Source organism: Colius striatus, chromosome 5 (genome assembly GCF_028858725.1).
Source record: "Colius striatus isolate bColStr4 chromosome 5, bColStr4.1.hap1, whole genome shotgun sequence".
NCBI lineage: Eukaryota > Metazoa > Chordata > Aves > Coliiformes > Coliidae > Colius > Colius striatus.
Window position 1 is genome coordinate 6,692,168 of NC_084763.1, and position 17,471 is coordinate 6,709,638.

General features: G+C 42.7%; 2 protein-coding genes across 5 annotated transcripts in view; one reads left to right on the plus strand and one right to left on the minus strand.

Moving 5' to 3' along the window:
* Positions 1-24: 24 nt before the first annotated feature.
* The window catches only part of FYCO1 (FYVE and coiled-coil domain autophagy adaptor 1), a 49,036-nt gene continuing 31,589 nt past the window's right edge, over positions 25-17,471 (minus strand). For all 4 annotated transcript variants that reach the window (XM_061996708.1, XM_061996711.1, XM_061996710.1 and 1 more), the window contains 4 exons: positions 6,268-6,363; positions 5,500-5,710; positions 4,253-4,362; positions 25-3,827 (listed from right to left, as the gene is read on the minus strand). In XM_061996708.1, the coding sequence (XP_061852692.1) occupies positions 3,752-3,827; positions 4,253-4,362; positions 5,500-5,710; positions 6,268-6,363 (493 nt within the window). In that variant the 3' untranslated portion in view covers positions 25-3,751. The remainder of the gene's footprint in view (positions 3,828-4,252; positions 4,363-5,499; positions 5,711-6,267; positions 6,364-17,471) is intronic.
* CXCR6 (C-X-C motif chemokine receptor 6) lies at positions 11,331-17,381 on the plus strand. The gene is made up of 2 exons (XM_010195787.2): positions 11,331-11,368; positions 15,265-17,381. Exon 2 carries the CDS (start codon positions 15,288-15,290, stop codon positions 16,323-16,325), a length of 1,038 nt encoding a protein of 345 aa, XP_010194089.2. The 5' UTR covers positions 11,331-11,368; positions 15,265-15,287; the 3' UTR covers positions 16,326-17,381.

The following is a 17,471-nucleotide window of genomic DNA, read 5'->3' on the forward strand; positions in this document are numbered from 1 at the left end:
TCTAGAGCAGAAAAGGGACACACATTCTCAATGATAGAGAATTTTATTTGTTTTGTAATTCCTGAGGTTAAAAAAGGGGGAAAAGAAAAAAGCATCAAGAAACATTCCAGTACACAACAGTCTCCATCTCTGTAACTGCACAGATACTGCTACACACAAACCTCTTCTTCCCCAATCTGGAGCGTGAAGTTTGATGTGAACAGGCTTTGGAATTCTTTGGCAGTCAAGACCAAAAGATGCTTGTGAACAAGTTACAGCCTTGGTGATTGAGCATAATTAAAACTATAGTGCAATTGCCATTTTAAAAAAAGGAGCAAAGTCAGGCTTTTGCAGCTTTGCTGTTTTGTAACGTGGTAACAACACTCTTGTGCAATACATCTCTGTGATTTCTCATCAAGCAAAGCTGAGTAAAGGAACACTGGCACGTTCTTAAAGCAACAACGTTCTTTCCTTCACACAAACCTCTGCAAATTTTACCCTCATTGTTCCAGCATCCAGAAAAAACACCCAAGTTGCTTGTGCTGACCACAATGAATACTCTCTTTGTCCCATGGCTGACATCCCCTTCAGCTAATTTCACTATCAAAATATTTGTCTTCTCTTAATTGCATTACTGTGGATAATAAAGCGCCCAATGCAACAAATACCTGAGTACCTGTTCATAAACAGATTTATCAGGCCACTGAACAAGTGCTTTATGAATGGAGGTGTAAGGTGCTTGAATGAAACAATCTCTAGCACCAACCTACACTTGTGCCAACTCCTTTGTTGGGTTTCCATGGCTCCAGTAATAAACCATCTGGGACAATCCAACAGAAGGTTGTAAGAGGTTCTTCACTGTCTTCTCTGCACAGCCTTGGAGGTGTACAAGACTCCCTGTTCTAGGGGACACGATTGGACTCCTGTTTTTGAACTCCTGTCTCCACTTACCAGTTGGAGTATTTCCTCTTTTGATACTTTTCCTCCTTCTTAAATATTTTCCTTGGTTAGAAGCAAACCTTTTCTTATCAATAGCTTCTGGCTCCCACTCTTAAGTCTTCTTTCAGAGAGCAATCATCCATACAACTACTCTCATGGGGCAGGAACACCTGAACAAAAGGTACCACAACGACTCAAATGCTAAATAAAATCGATCCAGTGGTGTTATTCCCCTCCTCCCAAACACATGGTTCAGACAGCCTCAGGACTGTCTACCTGAAAGACTGGCAGGGAAACATCTGGCTTACTAGAGTTATATAAGCAGTAGCTTACAAATATTTGCCACAGGATGACAAAATGTTAAGAAGTGGGAAGCAGAGAGGAAATCCAGAGGCAAGTCTGGATGGAGATACTTTGAACACTTCTAAGCAGAGTTGTCATATTTTGGCCTAAAATACTTGACAGTGTCCCTTTACCTTACATTTGGCATTTTAAGAAAGATATCCTAGTAAGATTAGTATTCTAACTAAAACAATAGCAAAATGCTTTTAAAAACCACACCTAAAAGCTTAAAGGAGAACTGCAGAGGGCTTCAGGAACAGCTCAGTGAAATTGCATAGTGTGTGGTACACAGTCCTCCATTTTTAAGCAATAAATAATCTCTTCCTGCCTCATTAAATACAAAACATAGCTTCAGCAATGAACTCTCCCATAATTCAAGGAGCAATCCGTGTGTCGTTTATTGCCCCCTTCAGTCTCTTGTCCGTCCCGTTTTCCTGCACAGGGCCAGGGTTTGACTGCATTGCAGCCTGTTCCATGGGGAGCAGGGGGTAAAGCAGCACTTTGCACTGAGCCCTCTGCTGCCAGAGGCTGGGGTGCATGCCATCCATGCCAGGAAGAGGCATCTGAAGGGAAGGAAAAGCCTCGGGGTGAGCCAGTCATCCATCTGAGCTGGAAAGGCCACCCCACTTCAGCTTGACACCACTCAGAGAGTGATTTGCTCTGTTACAAAGCCTTGTACATGCAACCTAAATCCTGAGTGCCCCTCACACTTTCACAATCTTCTTCAAGATGACTATATTTGTATGGTGGTAACAACAGGAGTGAGTGATTAGCTGCCTTTAGCTTTATCTGTAGTAATTTCTTTCCCGTATTCACAAATTTCCCCCTACATCAGCTGCTGCTATGCAAATATCCAACAGTTGTCTTGTGATCTCCACCTTTCAAACAACCAGCCTTTTGCTGCCAAAGGAGATGCCTTACAGGTAATGGATTGGACCAGCAACACTTAGACTCTCCCACCTTCCTTCCCTAGTTGTGCTGATGCCTCCAGTTCCCTGCCCTTGTTTTTGTAAGTGTGCCGCTGCGCTTTCTTTCCCCTCCCCTAAATAATTTGCTTCAGCTTGTACTTGCCCTTTTTCCTTCCTTCCCTTCATTTTCTCTCTACAGCTGTCACCAAGAGTCTACAGGGTTCCTGGCAGGCTGAGCTGGTCTACTACCAACTGCTGTGCTAAAACCTTCCAGGTCTGAGCTTTCCTTGGGAAAACAATAACATCAGAAACCAGACCAGAAGAGAATGAGGAGGGCTGGCTCTCCTTTCTCCTCATAAATCTCTTCTTTCCTTTCTCCTGACAAAATATTTTGCCTTTCCATCAGAAGACAGGAATTTTAAAGAGGAGAATTCACTTTGAGATACTCTGACCAAACTCTACAGAGGAAGTAGATGGTTTGCATGGGAACATTTCACAAATGAGAACCCAGGTCTTCCTTACAAGGCACTGGTTACAGCCAGCTCTGTCCCCAAATCTGAGATGGAAAGTTAGCAGATGGTTAGGGCAACTGGAAGGGTTAGGAGGAAATGGACAGGACACACTAACCCCAGCTGGAGAGCTCATCAGGGCTGGATACACAGTTGTGGATGGACATTTTGAGACCAATTCAAACAGTATTGCTACTTTTCCTGTGCTCCAGAGAGAGAGAGCTGACCTCCTCCAGAACTGTGCTTTCCTGTGAGTGCTGATGACTAAGGTGCTAAAGGAGGAAAGAGGAATGCTCCTCTTCCCAGTATCACACAGTGAGCAGTACTTTATTCTACAAATGATACTCCTGATTGTGCCACTGGTACTTGCTGTAAGAGTTGGTTTCAGTGGGTCAGCTTACAGAGTACAGTGAGCGAAAGCCAAGGGAGTTGCTGTTGCACGTTGTGCTGTTTTGTAACTGGTATTCAGTACCAAAGCTTTTGTAAAAGCCAGTTAAAAGATTTACCAAATCTTAGCCCAAAATGTAAAAAACCCTTATGTTTGCTGTTTATAAAACCTGGAAAAGATACAAAATTCGACCTGGATTGCAATACAGGCCCTTGAAGACCAAAGTGCTGCACAGCTGTTGTTCTGACTCTAAGAGCAGCAGAGCAGAACAGAACTTGTTTACTCCTCAGTGAAGAGGTCCACAGAAACATGCATTTTCCTTTCATTTTCCTTTTTGAAGGCTATTTTTGGAAGAAGGGCAACTCAATTTGCAGTAGAGAATTTCAGTCTGCATTTAGACATCCCCACACTTATTTTTCTCCCCACTGATAAAAAGAACAGGTTTGGTTATGGGTGACCTGTTAAATCAAACAGCAATGGCTTTTCAGCAACCTGTACACAGTACAGAACCATTAGTGTTCCTACAAAGGCTTCAGTTTCTTTAGTGTATACTTGTTCTCTAAGTGCATGATACCTATTGCATAGTTTCAAAGTCTTCAAACACAGTGGTAATTGTCATGGTGACATGTACATAAATAACAGCATTTCTTACAAATCACATTAAAAAGAACACAGTGTAGGCAAGGCTATGGAAAATCACTTCCATCATAGATGACAGGTCGCTCGACAGCCAAGTGATAAAACACTCTTTTTGAGATAAACCTGTCAAGGAAAAAACAGAGAGCAAGATGATCACATTAGCTGAAGTCAACTAGGCAGGAAGTCCTGAAAGTGCAGTCAGTCTTTTGGTTTACACTCAGGCAAAAAATCTACTGTAGTTAAAAAGAAGCGTGCCTGTGCAAGGGCTGCCAGGTCTGCTCTTAGGACAATCCTGACTAAGCTGTCTTGCAAAGAGTCAGAAACAACTTGCTTACTTCTGTTTACCTTCCCAGAGGCTGAGACAGAGTTCTGCTATGGGGGAAGAAAAAATACCCAAATGACACTAAAACTAGGGCTGGAGATCTTTTGGCAAGCAGGGATCAATTTCTCACCCCTCCTCCTGAGTGGCAGGAAAATGGTACATCTCATCAATTCCATGGCTTGTAAACCCAAGTGTATTTCACCTTTTACACCCAGCTAGAACCTACCTAGAGAATGTGTTGTCAAATATCAGTGTGTAGATTCCAGGGTTTCTGACTTTCACCTGTCCTCTGATGGTTTCTTTGTGAGAGTTGCAGCGGGTCATAGGAATAAGAACCTGGGATTCAATACAAAGCAAAATGAAACTTTCTGCTTGTCTTACAAATTGCCTTGTCTTCAGAGAAATATTTTAGACTTGAGCCATCTTGAAACTCCCAGAGTGCCTACATGCTGCAAAACCACTCATTAGCATTAAAAACTCACCCAAACTAAAATCTCACAGTGAGGCATGTTGTGTGAGTTTATAAACACCACCAGTGCTACGTTAAATCTACTCAAATATATCCAAGGGTAGGATTTAGCTAAATAAGTCTTAATATGTGCTTTTATACTCCAGTTTTCTCAGCAAATTTTAATTGTTTTATCTAAGCTTACAGCAAAACTGTGCTGTAAAACCCTATCAGAGATGACTGTCAGAATGTCGATGAAGGATGATGCTGTAGACCCCAAAGTTATTCAATTAGGTATTTCAAGACAGAAGCAACATTCAATCTTTCTTTGGCTTTCAGATGAAGAAAAAAAAAGAGACATTACATGGAGCAATACACATGCTATATGAATGTCTTATTCACCCAGTGAAATCACAGCCTTGGAGTTCCCCTTCCCTTGGTGGGTTAAACCAACAGCTGCCTTGTCTTCATTAAAGCTTTGCAATTAGCTAAGTAACACAGATTCACTTAATCCATAATCCTCATGAAATATGGGCAGTGCATGTGAAAACTGGTACCTTGGGCACCAGCATTTTTGCACACCATCAAGGCACTTAAATTATATGTTTTACTGTAAGGAACATAGGGAACCCAAGCAATTTATCTGTCTCCTTGTGGCTTCTGCTTAACGTCCTGGCAAGATACCCCTGGCAAGATGAGTCCTCAGCAGCTTACAAGTTAACAAATATTTAGGAGGGGAAAAGAAAGAACTTTGCAGGCTTGGACTTTTATTTTTGCTTAATAATAGTGGGTGAATTTTAGATGCCACCAGTAGAAGCTGCAGTGCTTTTCAACTCAACCTTTTCAGACAGCAATAAATAACTAAAGCTGTAGCTCTGCCTTCAGCAGAACTGTAGCTTAATTGGAGAAACAAATCCTTAATGCAGTAGCAACTGGCACTCCTGTGGAGACCTCTTAGCTATGCTTGCTGATTCCTCCAGGCAGCTGATTGTAGCCTACTACAAGCAAGGAAACAAAGGCCTTACTTTGTACTGCTCCAGTGGTGTGTCTTCTGATTCTTGGTAGACAACACTGAAGGATATGCTTTTAGGGTCTGATGAAAAGATCCAGCTAATTGTTAGCCCCATCTCTGTTACACTGATGGGAATGATACTGTAGGTGCTGGATTTAATGAACAGCTCTCTGTTGCTTTCTCCAAAATTCAAGATCTCTTCCACTGTAAGGGGTAATTTGATCCTGTGAGGGAGAAAAAATGCAATTACTTGAAGAGATCCAATCTAATTACACAGAAACAATAATCATTGCTTTTTATTTTCCATCTATTTGAGGCAGGCTCCACAGCAGCTTTGGGACAAGTCCACAAAAAATGAAGGAAAATTCAGCCTTGGATGAAGGCAAGAACTACAGAAAAGATGACTGACATCAAGCACATCCACTGCTCTGGCAAATGTGGATCTTTTCCACTTACTTGTTTCATTTTGAGTAGAAAAAACTAGACCTGGAGCAAAGCTTTTTAGAGTTCCTATGGTAAAAAAAGGGAGTCTGCTGCCCCCTACTGTTCTTTTTAAACAAAAAGGAAAACCACAGTCACCTAATTTAATCACCTTTCTAGTTATCATTTGTATAGGGTCAGGAATGTAAACAGCTCTCTGCTCCTCCTCAGAACAAACTCTACCGTGAGGCACAAGTGATCAGCCCTTCCAGGAGTCTGCAAGACTTGTGCTCAACTAAGCTGATATCTGAGATCAGCCTTTGTTGTTTTAGCCTGGTAGTAATGAAACTGTTCTGCTTACATGATTTCTCCTGATTTCAACAAGCATATCTCAGCATCTTGAGCAACTTGGCACTCTTCTGATTCATCAAAGGTCGAAGAATTACACGTGCTGTTTCTAGGACAAGGAAAAGAAAAGGAAAACCATGATTCCCTGAGTAGTATGTGGTCCAATACCATCTGCATGCTGATGCCTTCCTAAAAGAGAAATGTTTTGATAGCCACAGTGCCAAATTCTAGAATTCTTATTTTGGGCATTCTAGTTACAAAACTGCCTGGACAAAAAAAAGCCTGTAGCCCCATTCCAATAGCTATTGTACACAAATGTGAACCTGTTCCTGTCCTGGTGTCATGAGCTGAGAAAAGCACATACATCCAAAAATATCTCTTCTACAGTCTTGAGATAAATTCCCTGTTGAGATGCTGCCAGGTTTTAAAGATTCCTTGGCAGGTGGAAATCCTGATGGAGGGCAGACATAAGCAAACCAGTCTGGACTTGCCTCTTAAACAAAGCTTGTACAGAGACATGACTTTTGCCCTGGATTTGATTACAGGACTGGGACACAGAGAGAAGAACGAGTTTGAGAGTCAGTAGACAAATGCTGATAGTTTCCAAGTAAGTTAGAATTTCTCTGACTATCTGCCTCTCTGCACCTCCACAGGTTGGTAACTGAGACAATTAGGTTGTCATTCCCACAAAAATGCCAAGAATTCTTATATACAGGGAACCAACTGGTTGGTTCCTTCCAACAACCGGTGGAATCTAATCAAATGTGGTATCACTTATATGTGCTTCTGAACCATCACATAGCAAGGTCATCATTGCCACAAGTTCTGTAGACCAATTCTCAAAGCCAAAGCACACTTTAGCATTTTCTTTTAAAACCTACATGGCCTTGCTCTACAAGCAGCAGAAGGAAACATCTCCAGGTAACAGCACCTTCAGCTGGTCATTAGCAGCACCTGATGTACTGTGTCAGCACATACAACCACGTGTGAGTTCAGTGGAGTGACTCTATTGGCTGGAAACAGGAAGAATTGATTCTTATGACTGCAAATTAAACTGCACCCACTGTGTACACATCTCCTGAACTCATAAAGCTTGGTTATCCATGGAATTTGTGTTCTCTTATTCCTGTAGCCTCTGGGGTAACTTTTGACTTGCTTCAGAGTCCTACTGCTACTGTTAACACTCTAAAGGAGACAGCTGGGACCTGCAGGGAAGACTCAGACCTGTGACTAAGTGCCAAAACTCGAGCTATAACCAAACACTACCTGCCAAGTGACATGTAGAAATGATGTAGCACATGTTGGTCCGTAAAGGTTAATGCAACTTGCAAATACTTAGCAAGTGATGTAAACACTTTAATTGTCTTTATTCAACTAAGAAAACCCATTCTGAAAAAAACCCTAGAAAACTAAACTACAGCTTGTAGATCTATACATTGCACTTGCATGATGTGAACAGCAACAGACTTGCTGTGATCCACAGAACTCTCCCTGCCCATCATGACAGATCCATGGCTTTACTTTCACACCACTGAATTCACACCAACCAAGAGAACTGCAGGGCTACAGGCTTCCTAAATGTGTCAAACTCCATGATCTATTACACAATGCCAGTTGAGTTCCTTATTTAATCCATTAATTTCACCTTTCTTTTGGGACCTTGAAGTGTAAACTATATCCCAGGACCAATACATTTCCCACATTCTCCCCTGACACATGATTTCCTCACCCCTGCTGCTGCAGCCAAGCACAGAGTTAGCTGGTTAACTTGCCACTTGGCTTCTCTAGCCAATACCTTCATCTACTCACTCTAAGCTAAGGGAAGGCTTCTACTTTGTCTCTTAACCCCAGTGCATTGCAACCACAAAGCAAATCCTTTTTCTCCTTATGATATCCCATTGAGGTCTGGTAGCTTATGGGGAAAATCTAAGGAACACAGCATCATGATTTAACTGGAGCTTGTATTGCCCTGGCAGGATAATTTATTCTCACATGAGCTGCTCACAACTAGGTGTCAGCATGAAGGATATTCCTGCAGCTTGCCAGGTCCTCAGCTTATCAATATGCACTCTCTTGTGTCTCTATTAAAACAGTCTGGATTATTTATCTTCTTTTTCTTTTAAGAGTAAAATGAAGTGAGACTGAAAATCAGAAAGAACTGAAGCAGGAAAAAGACAGTGCAGAAGGAAGCTGCTTAGCCCAGCAAACACCTCTGCAAACACCTTTAAAGACAAGAAAGAACTGAAGGCATCATGCTCAAGTACACCAGGAACAGGGTCTCCTGTTCCCTAGCAGGTCCAATCCATCCCAGGCACCTCAACTTAGTTCTCAGCATTCCTCTCCAGCCCAACAAACACAAAGAAAAAACCAAAGAGGATAGTGAAATACCAGAAGAAAGGATGCACAGACAGCCCTTGGCATGGGCAAGAACAGAGGAATGATTTGGGATGGAGCATGGGGGATGCAAAGCTTGAATGAAGGTGTATGGTGGGAAAGGGATGGAAGGGTCATGGGCAAACCCTGCTGTGTGTAGGGATGGGAAAGCATCATGCAGACGGCTGATGAAATAAAAAGGATGGACACAGAGATCCACCACTAACTGCTGTGGGTCACCTGCATATTGGTAGGTTGGAAATCCCAGCCAGTTGTCCAAAAACAATGCACAATTTCACTATGCCACATCCTATACTAAGAAAAGAACCCCAAACCAACAGCAAAACCCCAAAGGTCTCCCCTGCCTTAAAGCTGGTCACACTCCATCTGTAAGACCAGAGGCATCTGGTGTATACTGAGAGAGCAAGCTAAGGAAACAATCAAACAAAGGGATATTTCTGTGCTCCCAGGGACAACAAACAAAATCTTGTGAGGTTTTTTTAGTGTTGTGATGTGGAAGAGGCTTGGCAAAGGCGCTGAGATGAAGATGGCTTTCAGTCATCGCTCAAATTGCAAGAGGTTCAGCTAACAGGTTTGAAAAGCAGCACTTTGGGATTACCACGGTGCTTTGAAGTCCTCTCCCCAGCCGGTGGCAGCAAAGAGATGACTATAGGAATCAATGCTAGAAATACTGGCAAGCTGCTGCTCCAAACAGAGGTGATGTACTGCACGCTCTGTGGGTCACCAAGGTGACAGGCAGCCCTGCGGGTACCCCGAGCTTCTTTTCAGTTGTGAGGTATTTGCTCCCAGAAAAGAGCTGGTTTTTATTTAGATACCTTTGACTTTTCTCCTTGCATGGTTTTTCGGAGGTTACGCCAGGGAAACTAAGGCAGAATTGCAGGAGAGGTATAGCAGAGGCTGTTTCTGGCTTGGGTTTCCATCGTGACCCATCAGGAGCTCCTGTCCCTTTCAGCAGAGCTGCTGCCCAGCCTGCAGGGCCTGGCCTGTACCTCTGCAGAGGCTGCTCCATCCCAGATCCTGCAGGACTAAACCTTCCTCAGACAGGAGTTAAAGCTAGTCTCTCAGCCCTCTCCCTGAGTTAAATTCACACAGCCCACCTCTATTTTCACCATAATCCCAAGGTTACAGTGGCAAGTCAGCCACGGCACAGCAGGTCTCCTGCAGGCAAACCAGGGAACTACACATCTGCAGGCACACACAGCAGCAGCCCCACCACTCCTATGCTGGAGAGGGCTCCTTCAAGCAAGCCATCAAAAGTCATTTATGGAAACATACACGAAGCAAAGGAGGAAACAGGTCAAATGACAGAGTTTGACAAGAGCAGTTTGTGAATGTTTAGCAGCTTGCTGCAGATTTGTTTCTTGGAGACAGAGGAATTGCCACCAAATGTAATGAAGCACAAGGGAGAAATTGAAGAGTTTTACAGGGCCTTGCATTTCTTGTGCAAGTCCTCTTTTTTCAGGAAGTGATGCTGTAGGATCAGGTCAAGGTAAATACACATTTGCAGATACCAAATTCAAGTACTTGGAGCTACAAGCACACAGGAGAAAGTCCCAGAAACACTCCAGCCTGTATGTACCACAGGCTTCTGCAAAGATCTAACTGCATGGGCCTGTCTCTCTTGCAGAATCCATCCATGAGTAAGACTGTTCTACACTAATCACTGCTCCTGAAGATGAGTCTCCAAAGGCTATCAAGAGCAGCAAGGCTCATTAGGGCAGTGAGAAGAGCTGATAAACACAGCTAGGAAATCACCTGAACTGTTATACCGACACTGCATGCAGTGCATTGCTTTTGCAGGTACTGGGCTCCTCCTATGAAGGAGCATCAGGAAAGGTTAAATGAAAGCTACAGCTCACATTGAGTTGTTAGTAACAAGCAGTACACAAAAGACGTCCCTAATTACAGCAGGGACAACAGGGGAGTATCACTTCACTGAGCAGTGCTGCACAGGCACCCCTCCACTTCCCTGCACTCTCTCATGAGCCTCCTCACAACTCTCCCAGATCTTGTATCCACAGGCTGCAAAATCAATCCCAGCCCTGCCTTTGCTGCAAGTGAGAACAATCTCCATGCATAGGTTAGGACCCTCCAGCTCCCTTGTAAATGCATAGAGGTCTTCCCAGCTTCTCTCATTGACTCTGAAAGAAAATGTAGCACATGTGCCAACTTTCAACTAGGGCTGAGAATGCCTTAAAGGTAAAAAACCTCACTTGGGGATGGTCACCAACACAATATCTTTCTAGCCATCTCCAGCTCATCTCAAGTGAGCAAAAAACCTGAGAGGAAAGTGCCAGTAGAATATTTTTGCTCCAGAAAAAAAATGATACAAAAAGCCTAAAAGGAACTGAAAAATCCAGTATTGTCCCAAATTATGCCTGAGTGGTCAAAACAAGTGAGTGGTAAATACACATTGAAGTTGGAATTCTGCAACTGATTTTTGAAGAATCAATTTGATTCTGGACATTTCAGACAAATGCCCACGTGTGACTGAATTTGAACTGGATCCCTGAGAGCACAGCTTGTTCATACTATCATATTTATAGTAGTGCCACTTCAGAATCAAACCAGAGGTGTATTTTCACATCACACTGCTTTGGTCAGCAACAAAAGACAGCTGCACAGGCTCCAGCAGTGATAAATAGAGCAAGCTGCTGCTTTCGCATTTCCTTTGAAAGATAAGATGACTGCGCTCCTCTCAGACGTGACATCGTTCCTGAGTGAGTATTTTCTTGACTTCAGGTGAAAAGGTAGACAGTTTAAACCCTCCCCCCAAACGACAAAAGAAGCAGCTTTACCATTTAGAAATCTTCAAACCTGAAAGATTTTGTTAGTATCATAGATATCCCCCATCCTCATAAGCAAAATTTAAGAGAGAGAGTGTGGGTTTTTATTCACAGACTGTTGAAGATACTGATTCTGCACTCTGGTTTTGTTATTGAATCCCTTCCAATGCCTTGTCATTGCAATAGCTCTTGGGTTTACCTTTGCTAGTTTTTGAAAAAGGCCTTTAGACAAATTGTTTTGCTATCTGGAACTCAGAGGGTATAAGTTAGTTACCTCCTTTCCATTTATATCTATTTTCCCCACTGGTATGTGCTTGAAAACCTCTCATCTCTTCCAACAAACACATACATGAGATAATTTCATCTTTTCTGATTACAGCCTCAAAACCTTTTTGTAATGAAGATGATTTATTTCCAAACAAGGCACATCATGTGATGTGGACGAGCATTATTTACCAATTCTCTGTTCATAGCCTGTATTTACTGTGATGGCAAGTTATGCTGTTTATTATCACAGCTGAACTAACATTTCATTTACATTTAGTTTAAAAAGATTGTCTAGATTGGATTTTTTTTTTTGTTTGGAACCCTGAAACAAGAGAGATGAACACCTGGCAAGATCATTATTATTGCTTTCCACACCTTGATTTTCAGGTGCAGCTACTACAGCAGGACAGCTAAGCAGCACAGCTGAAATTAGGATAGGGAGATCAAATGGGGGAAAAAACCCTTGTAACACTGAGACTACCAGTTTCCAGAGGGGTGGAAATGCTAAGCAGCCTTCTCCTGGTGACAGGAGGGAACTATCTATTTGCAAGTTGCATTAACCTTTATGGACCAACATGTGCTACATCATTTCTACGTGTCACTTGGCAGGTAGTGTTTGGTTATAGCTTGAGTTTTGGCACTTAGTCACAGGTCTGAGTCTTCCCTGCAGGTCCCAGCTGTCTCCTTTAGAGTGTTAACAGTAGCAGTAGGACTCTGAAGCAAGTCAAAAGTTACCCCAGAGGCTACAGGAATAAGAGAACACAATCCAGAATAGTGTGTTCTGACTCTCCATTACTTGCTTGCATTTCCATTTCACCAATTTGAGAGTTCATTGTAACAGATCCAGACCTCAAGGCAAATCCTGTATTAACACACTGGACACTGCATGTTTCTCTTTAGCTCACTGTTCCACCTTTGATGTTCTTATCCAATTTAAGCTTCTATTAAACTTATAAGTATTTTTAGAACCTACATACAAATTGTTGGAACACTTCCCTCTCATCCTGCTCTTTGTTCTTCTGACCAGGGAATCTTCTTCTTCCTTCTCCCTCCATCCCTCCCAACGTGCTTTCCCACTGTCTCACTTCAGGTAGAGAGATTTCTACTGTTCTTCCCTTTGAGGAAATGTGGAATAACTCCATGATGAGGCATAACAACTCTGAGGTTTGAGGCAACGTACAATGTGGGTTCTAACTTAGATGTGTGAGTAACAAGCAGAATACTTTAAGAGCTGGGACTAGAAGAAAGATCAAGTAACATAATAATGGATCACAAGTAAATGAAAACCTTTTTTAAGGCAAAGGAGAGGTTGGTCTGCAGAATACAAGGATCTCCCTCTCTGCTTTTAACTTCCATACCAGGCTATATACACCATGCACTTGCAGTACATTTTTCAGTAGCAAAGACTGAAAATATTTGGCAGGGGTGGTCAGCTGATCCAGACACTGTTCAGCTTTATAATACAGGATCAGCCTTTAAGAGAGCCTTCTTGAACAACTCTGAGCTGTAACTTCACCTTATCTGCAACACAACAATTAACATCAGAAGTTTTCAGCTTTAGTAGCTCTTTCACAGTTCTTTATTGCTCTCCAGCATAAAAACCTGACTTTGCCTCAAAAAGGATTCCTATTAGTCCTTTGTGAGCTGTTTGATGGTGTCAGTGATCTATAAATTGATCTATATACAAGATCTATAAATTCAGAGGCTAGGAGCTCAGCTAACTGAGGAATATAAAGGGCAGCATTTTGTTCTCGATATGCAGACCTGCTCAAGTCAGCATGTGGCAGAGACAAGGATATCAGAACCCAGTGCCTGCTATTAAAAATTCTTCACAGCTATCTTCACAGCTCAGCAATTTATCCTAACCTGCCTTCCACAATAAAATCCATAGTAAAGCTCCCATCTGCTTTCACCAGAACCATATTAGGTTACTGCAGTCTGAATTTGGGAATTGCTGAAGAATATGAATGTAACAGGAAAAAAAAAGTCAGCTAAAGCTTGAACAACTTTGCTCTGTCCAGTGAGTGAATGCTGTACCTCATTATGGAAAAAAAACCTAGGAGAGATTAAAAGTGGACACTACGAATTCTTCTTTTAAAAGAGTCAGAAAGACTCTTCTGAAGGCTAATTTCCAGTAAGCTTAGACACTAGGAAGAACTGTGCTGTTTCAGTAAGGCTACTAACGCAATGTTAAGCTGCCAGAGGACGTAACTGAGTACCTGGCAATTACTTTGTTTCAGCTTAGAGGAAAACACCTTCCCTTTACAAGAAAGAGGCAAGAAACACCAGCTGACTAAGAGAACGTAGAAGAAAACACAGTGCTTCCTTTGGTTTCAGTCTACTTTGATGTCGCTGAGCCAAAGTGACTTTTGCTGGTTACCTTCATCCTGTGCTTGGCCTCCATCTGAATTGAACTGAAAAGGAGATTGTTTGATAAAGAACCAGCAACTTTCCAAAGGGCCATGCAGTACACTGCTCTGCCTCTGCTTCTTGGCCCCATGTAAACTGCTTTCTTGGTGAAAATGTTCAGACTGCTGAGGTTATAACTCACACAGGTGAGGCCTTTCAGCCAACCTAAATGATTCAGAGGCAAACTCTGCTAATCTTATGCTGAGAAGTATCTTGTACTAGGGTTAGTCTCACAGAACGTGCTCTTTGCAGCTCAAGAGAGAGAACAATCAACTTCAGGCTAGATCCTTGAAACCCTCATTAACCTGTCTCACAAAAGACTTTATTTCCAAGATAAACAGCTTGCAAATCTGTTTGTCACTGTTACAGCTGTTATTCTTTACCTGCTGTGGAGAGCCCTGACAGCAACCAGACCCTTGCCTCGGAGAGCTGGCACCTCCGTACTGCATCAGCTCTCAAGGGGGGGTGTGATGGAGGGTTGACAGAGAAGTAGTCTCTCCTCTCTCTGACAGTAATACAAATGTTTGAAATGGATTAACCAAAATCAAATGGAGGAGAGACACTAATGAAAATATCTCCATGTTTCCAGTAAGTCACTTGAGAAGGAGAAAGGAAGGAATGCTGCCACCCGATGATGCGACTAACATCTAAACAAGCAGCTAAGGCTGAACTGCAAGCTCCTAAGTGCTCGCTCACTGAGACTCAAATCCTACTCCTTGACACAAGTCCAACACAAACCAAATGAATTTCGATGCTTAGAGCCTGCAACCCGAGCCTAAAGGCCAAATTTGGCAAAACAAACTCTGTTTCTCTCATGGGTTTACCCAGAAACCCTCAATCCAAACACTAAATATCTGAAAGCTTAACCCATATTCATCTGCAGAAGCCTCTTTGCAATTGTCTTGGTTATGCTTTTGAGTCCTTCTCAGTATAAACCTGGTAACAGATGATGTGTTTAAATCCACCAGCTCTTGTGCTTGGGTCTCCACTGTCAAGACAATCCTCTTCACCAAATACAAACATCTGCTTTTGCATGTCATGAATGCTTTCCTGTAACTCTCCTGTGTTAGCACTTAGGATTTTGCCTGTCTTCTGAATGCATCAGGATCTCAGTGTTTGCTGAGTAAAAAAACCTCTCATGTGTCTCCTTACAGGCTGCCTTTAAAAAGAAGGCAATATGGCAACGACAGACGCAGATAACTTTTATTATAACTTCTCCATCGTTGATCCAGACGAAAATGGAAGTGAGAATTTTCACACGTTTACAAGAGTCTTCCTGCCCTGTACCTACTCGGTTGTTTTCATCCTGGGGCTAGCAGGAAACACACTGGTCTTTGTCATACTGGTTTTCTATGAGAAGCTGAAGATGCTGACAGATATATTTTTGCTGAACTTGGCTGTAGCTGACTGGGTCTTCCTTTGGACGCTGCCATTCTGGGCGCATTCGGCCGCTCAGGAGTGGGCTTTCGGCACGGTGGCGTGTCGTGTCATACGGGGCTTGTATACGCTGAACTTGTACACTTCCATGTTAACCCTGACATCTATCACCTTTGACAGGCTTGTTGCTATTACTTTTGCCACCAAAGCACACATGTGTCAAACCAAACGAACGACGTGGGGCAAGGCAGTGTGTGTCTTGATCTGGGTGATCTCACTAGGCTTTGCCACACCACAGTTTATTTTTAGTGAGGTGGTTAGCATTGATAAGGCGATATGTCACGAAAAATACCCAAACCACGGCACAGAACTGGTTCTTGAAGTGATCCAAGTGACACTTGGCTATTTTATTCCCATGCTAGCCATGATCATCTGCTACTCACTAATTGTTAGAACCTTACTGCACGCCAGGAATTTCCAAAAGAAGAAATCTCTCAAGAAAATATTTTCTGTAGTTGCCATATTTATTCTGACTCAGTCACCTTATACTTTCCTGAGACTCATAAAGATCATAGACTGGAGCTTTAACTTGAACAGCAGCTTTGAATATGCAATCATCATAACAGAAGCTCTCGCTTACCTCCACGGCTGTCTCAACCCTATCCTGTATTTCTTCATGGGGGTCAAATTCAGGAGGAACTTAAGGAAAATTATTAAGAGTTTAAGATGCATCAAAGGGAGAGTTACAGCGAAGCACTGGCAAACCACTGAAGAGGAAGGCTCTAAAACATTTACTGCCTCCAATAACGCAGATGCCACAAGCATGGATCCGCTATAAAACTTCCTAGAAAGTCTGGCAGCTGTTTACAGCTTCCTTTTCTTTTTGTGTTTTAATGTAAATGGTGAGATAGGTAGCCTGCATGAAAGAGGAATGACAATCCCATCAGTAAAGACATTGCAATAGGCTTTGGGCCAACAATCAGGACACTTCAGCATTTCCTGCTTTTCCTGGTCAAAGCTGATCCCAAGACAAAGCTGGTAACTGAGTTAACTGTGCAGGACGTCTTCAAAAGAGAAAAGAAGAGAAGAGGTCCTCCTCCCCCTCCTCTCTGTCCTGGTGAGGCCTCATCTGGAGTCCTGTGTCCTGTTCCGGGCTCCCCAGCTAAAGAGAGACAAGGGACTTCCAGAGAGTCCAGTGGAGGACTAGCAAGATGATCAGAGGACTGGAATATCTTTCTTAGCAGGACCTGGGGCTGTTTAGCCTGGAGAAGAGAAGGCTGAGGGGAGTTGTTATTAACACAAGTGCTTAGAAGGCGTCTGTTAAGAGAATGGGGCAGCATTTTTCTCTCTCGTCTCCAGTGACAGGACAAGGGGTAATGGAAAGAAGCTGGAACACAGAAAACTCCATTTAAACACATGGAAAAGCTTTTTTACTGTTCAGTTGATGGAGCCCTGGCCCAGGCTGCCCAGGGAGGGTGTGCAGGCTCCTTCTGTGGAGGTTTCCAAACCTAGCTGGATGTGTTCCTGCGTGACCTGATCGAGGGGAACCTGCTTTAGCATGGGGGTCCCTTCCAAGCCCTACCATTCTATGATTCTATGAAAAGGCATGAGAAGCAATGAGATAAAATTCTGCTCTTCATGACATAAAGTTAACTTGAACTTCATGACTCTAGAAGGGCTGGAGATAGTCACCAGACCTCTAGCCTGCTGGTTTTCCACTGAAGGTGTTTGTTAACCAAAGCATTTATGAGTTTTGTTTCACAGATATTAAAGATTTTAGTTCAGCTTATTCCTTTCATAAGAATTCCTGGATTAAAAGCATTCACATTTGAATTTTCATGCTGGGTTTCAAGTGTGGCTGATTTTTGGGGGGGTTTTTTGTATTTTTCCATTTGGCAGAAGGTTGTCACACACACACTCCTGTAGTGTTCACCTAAAATCTCTGTAATAAAGGAGTATTTTCATCTGCCTTCCATCTAATTTG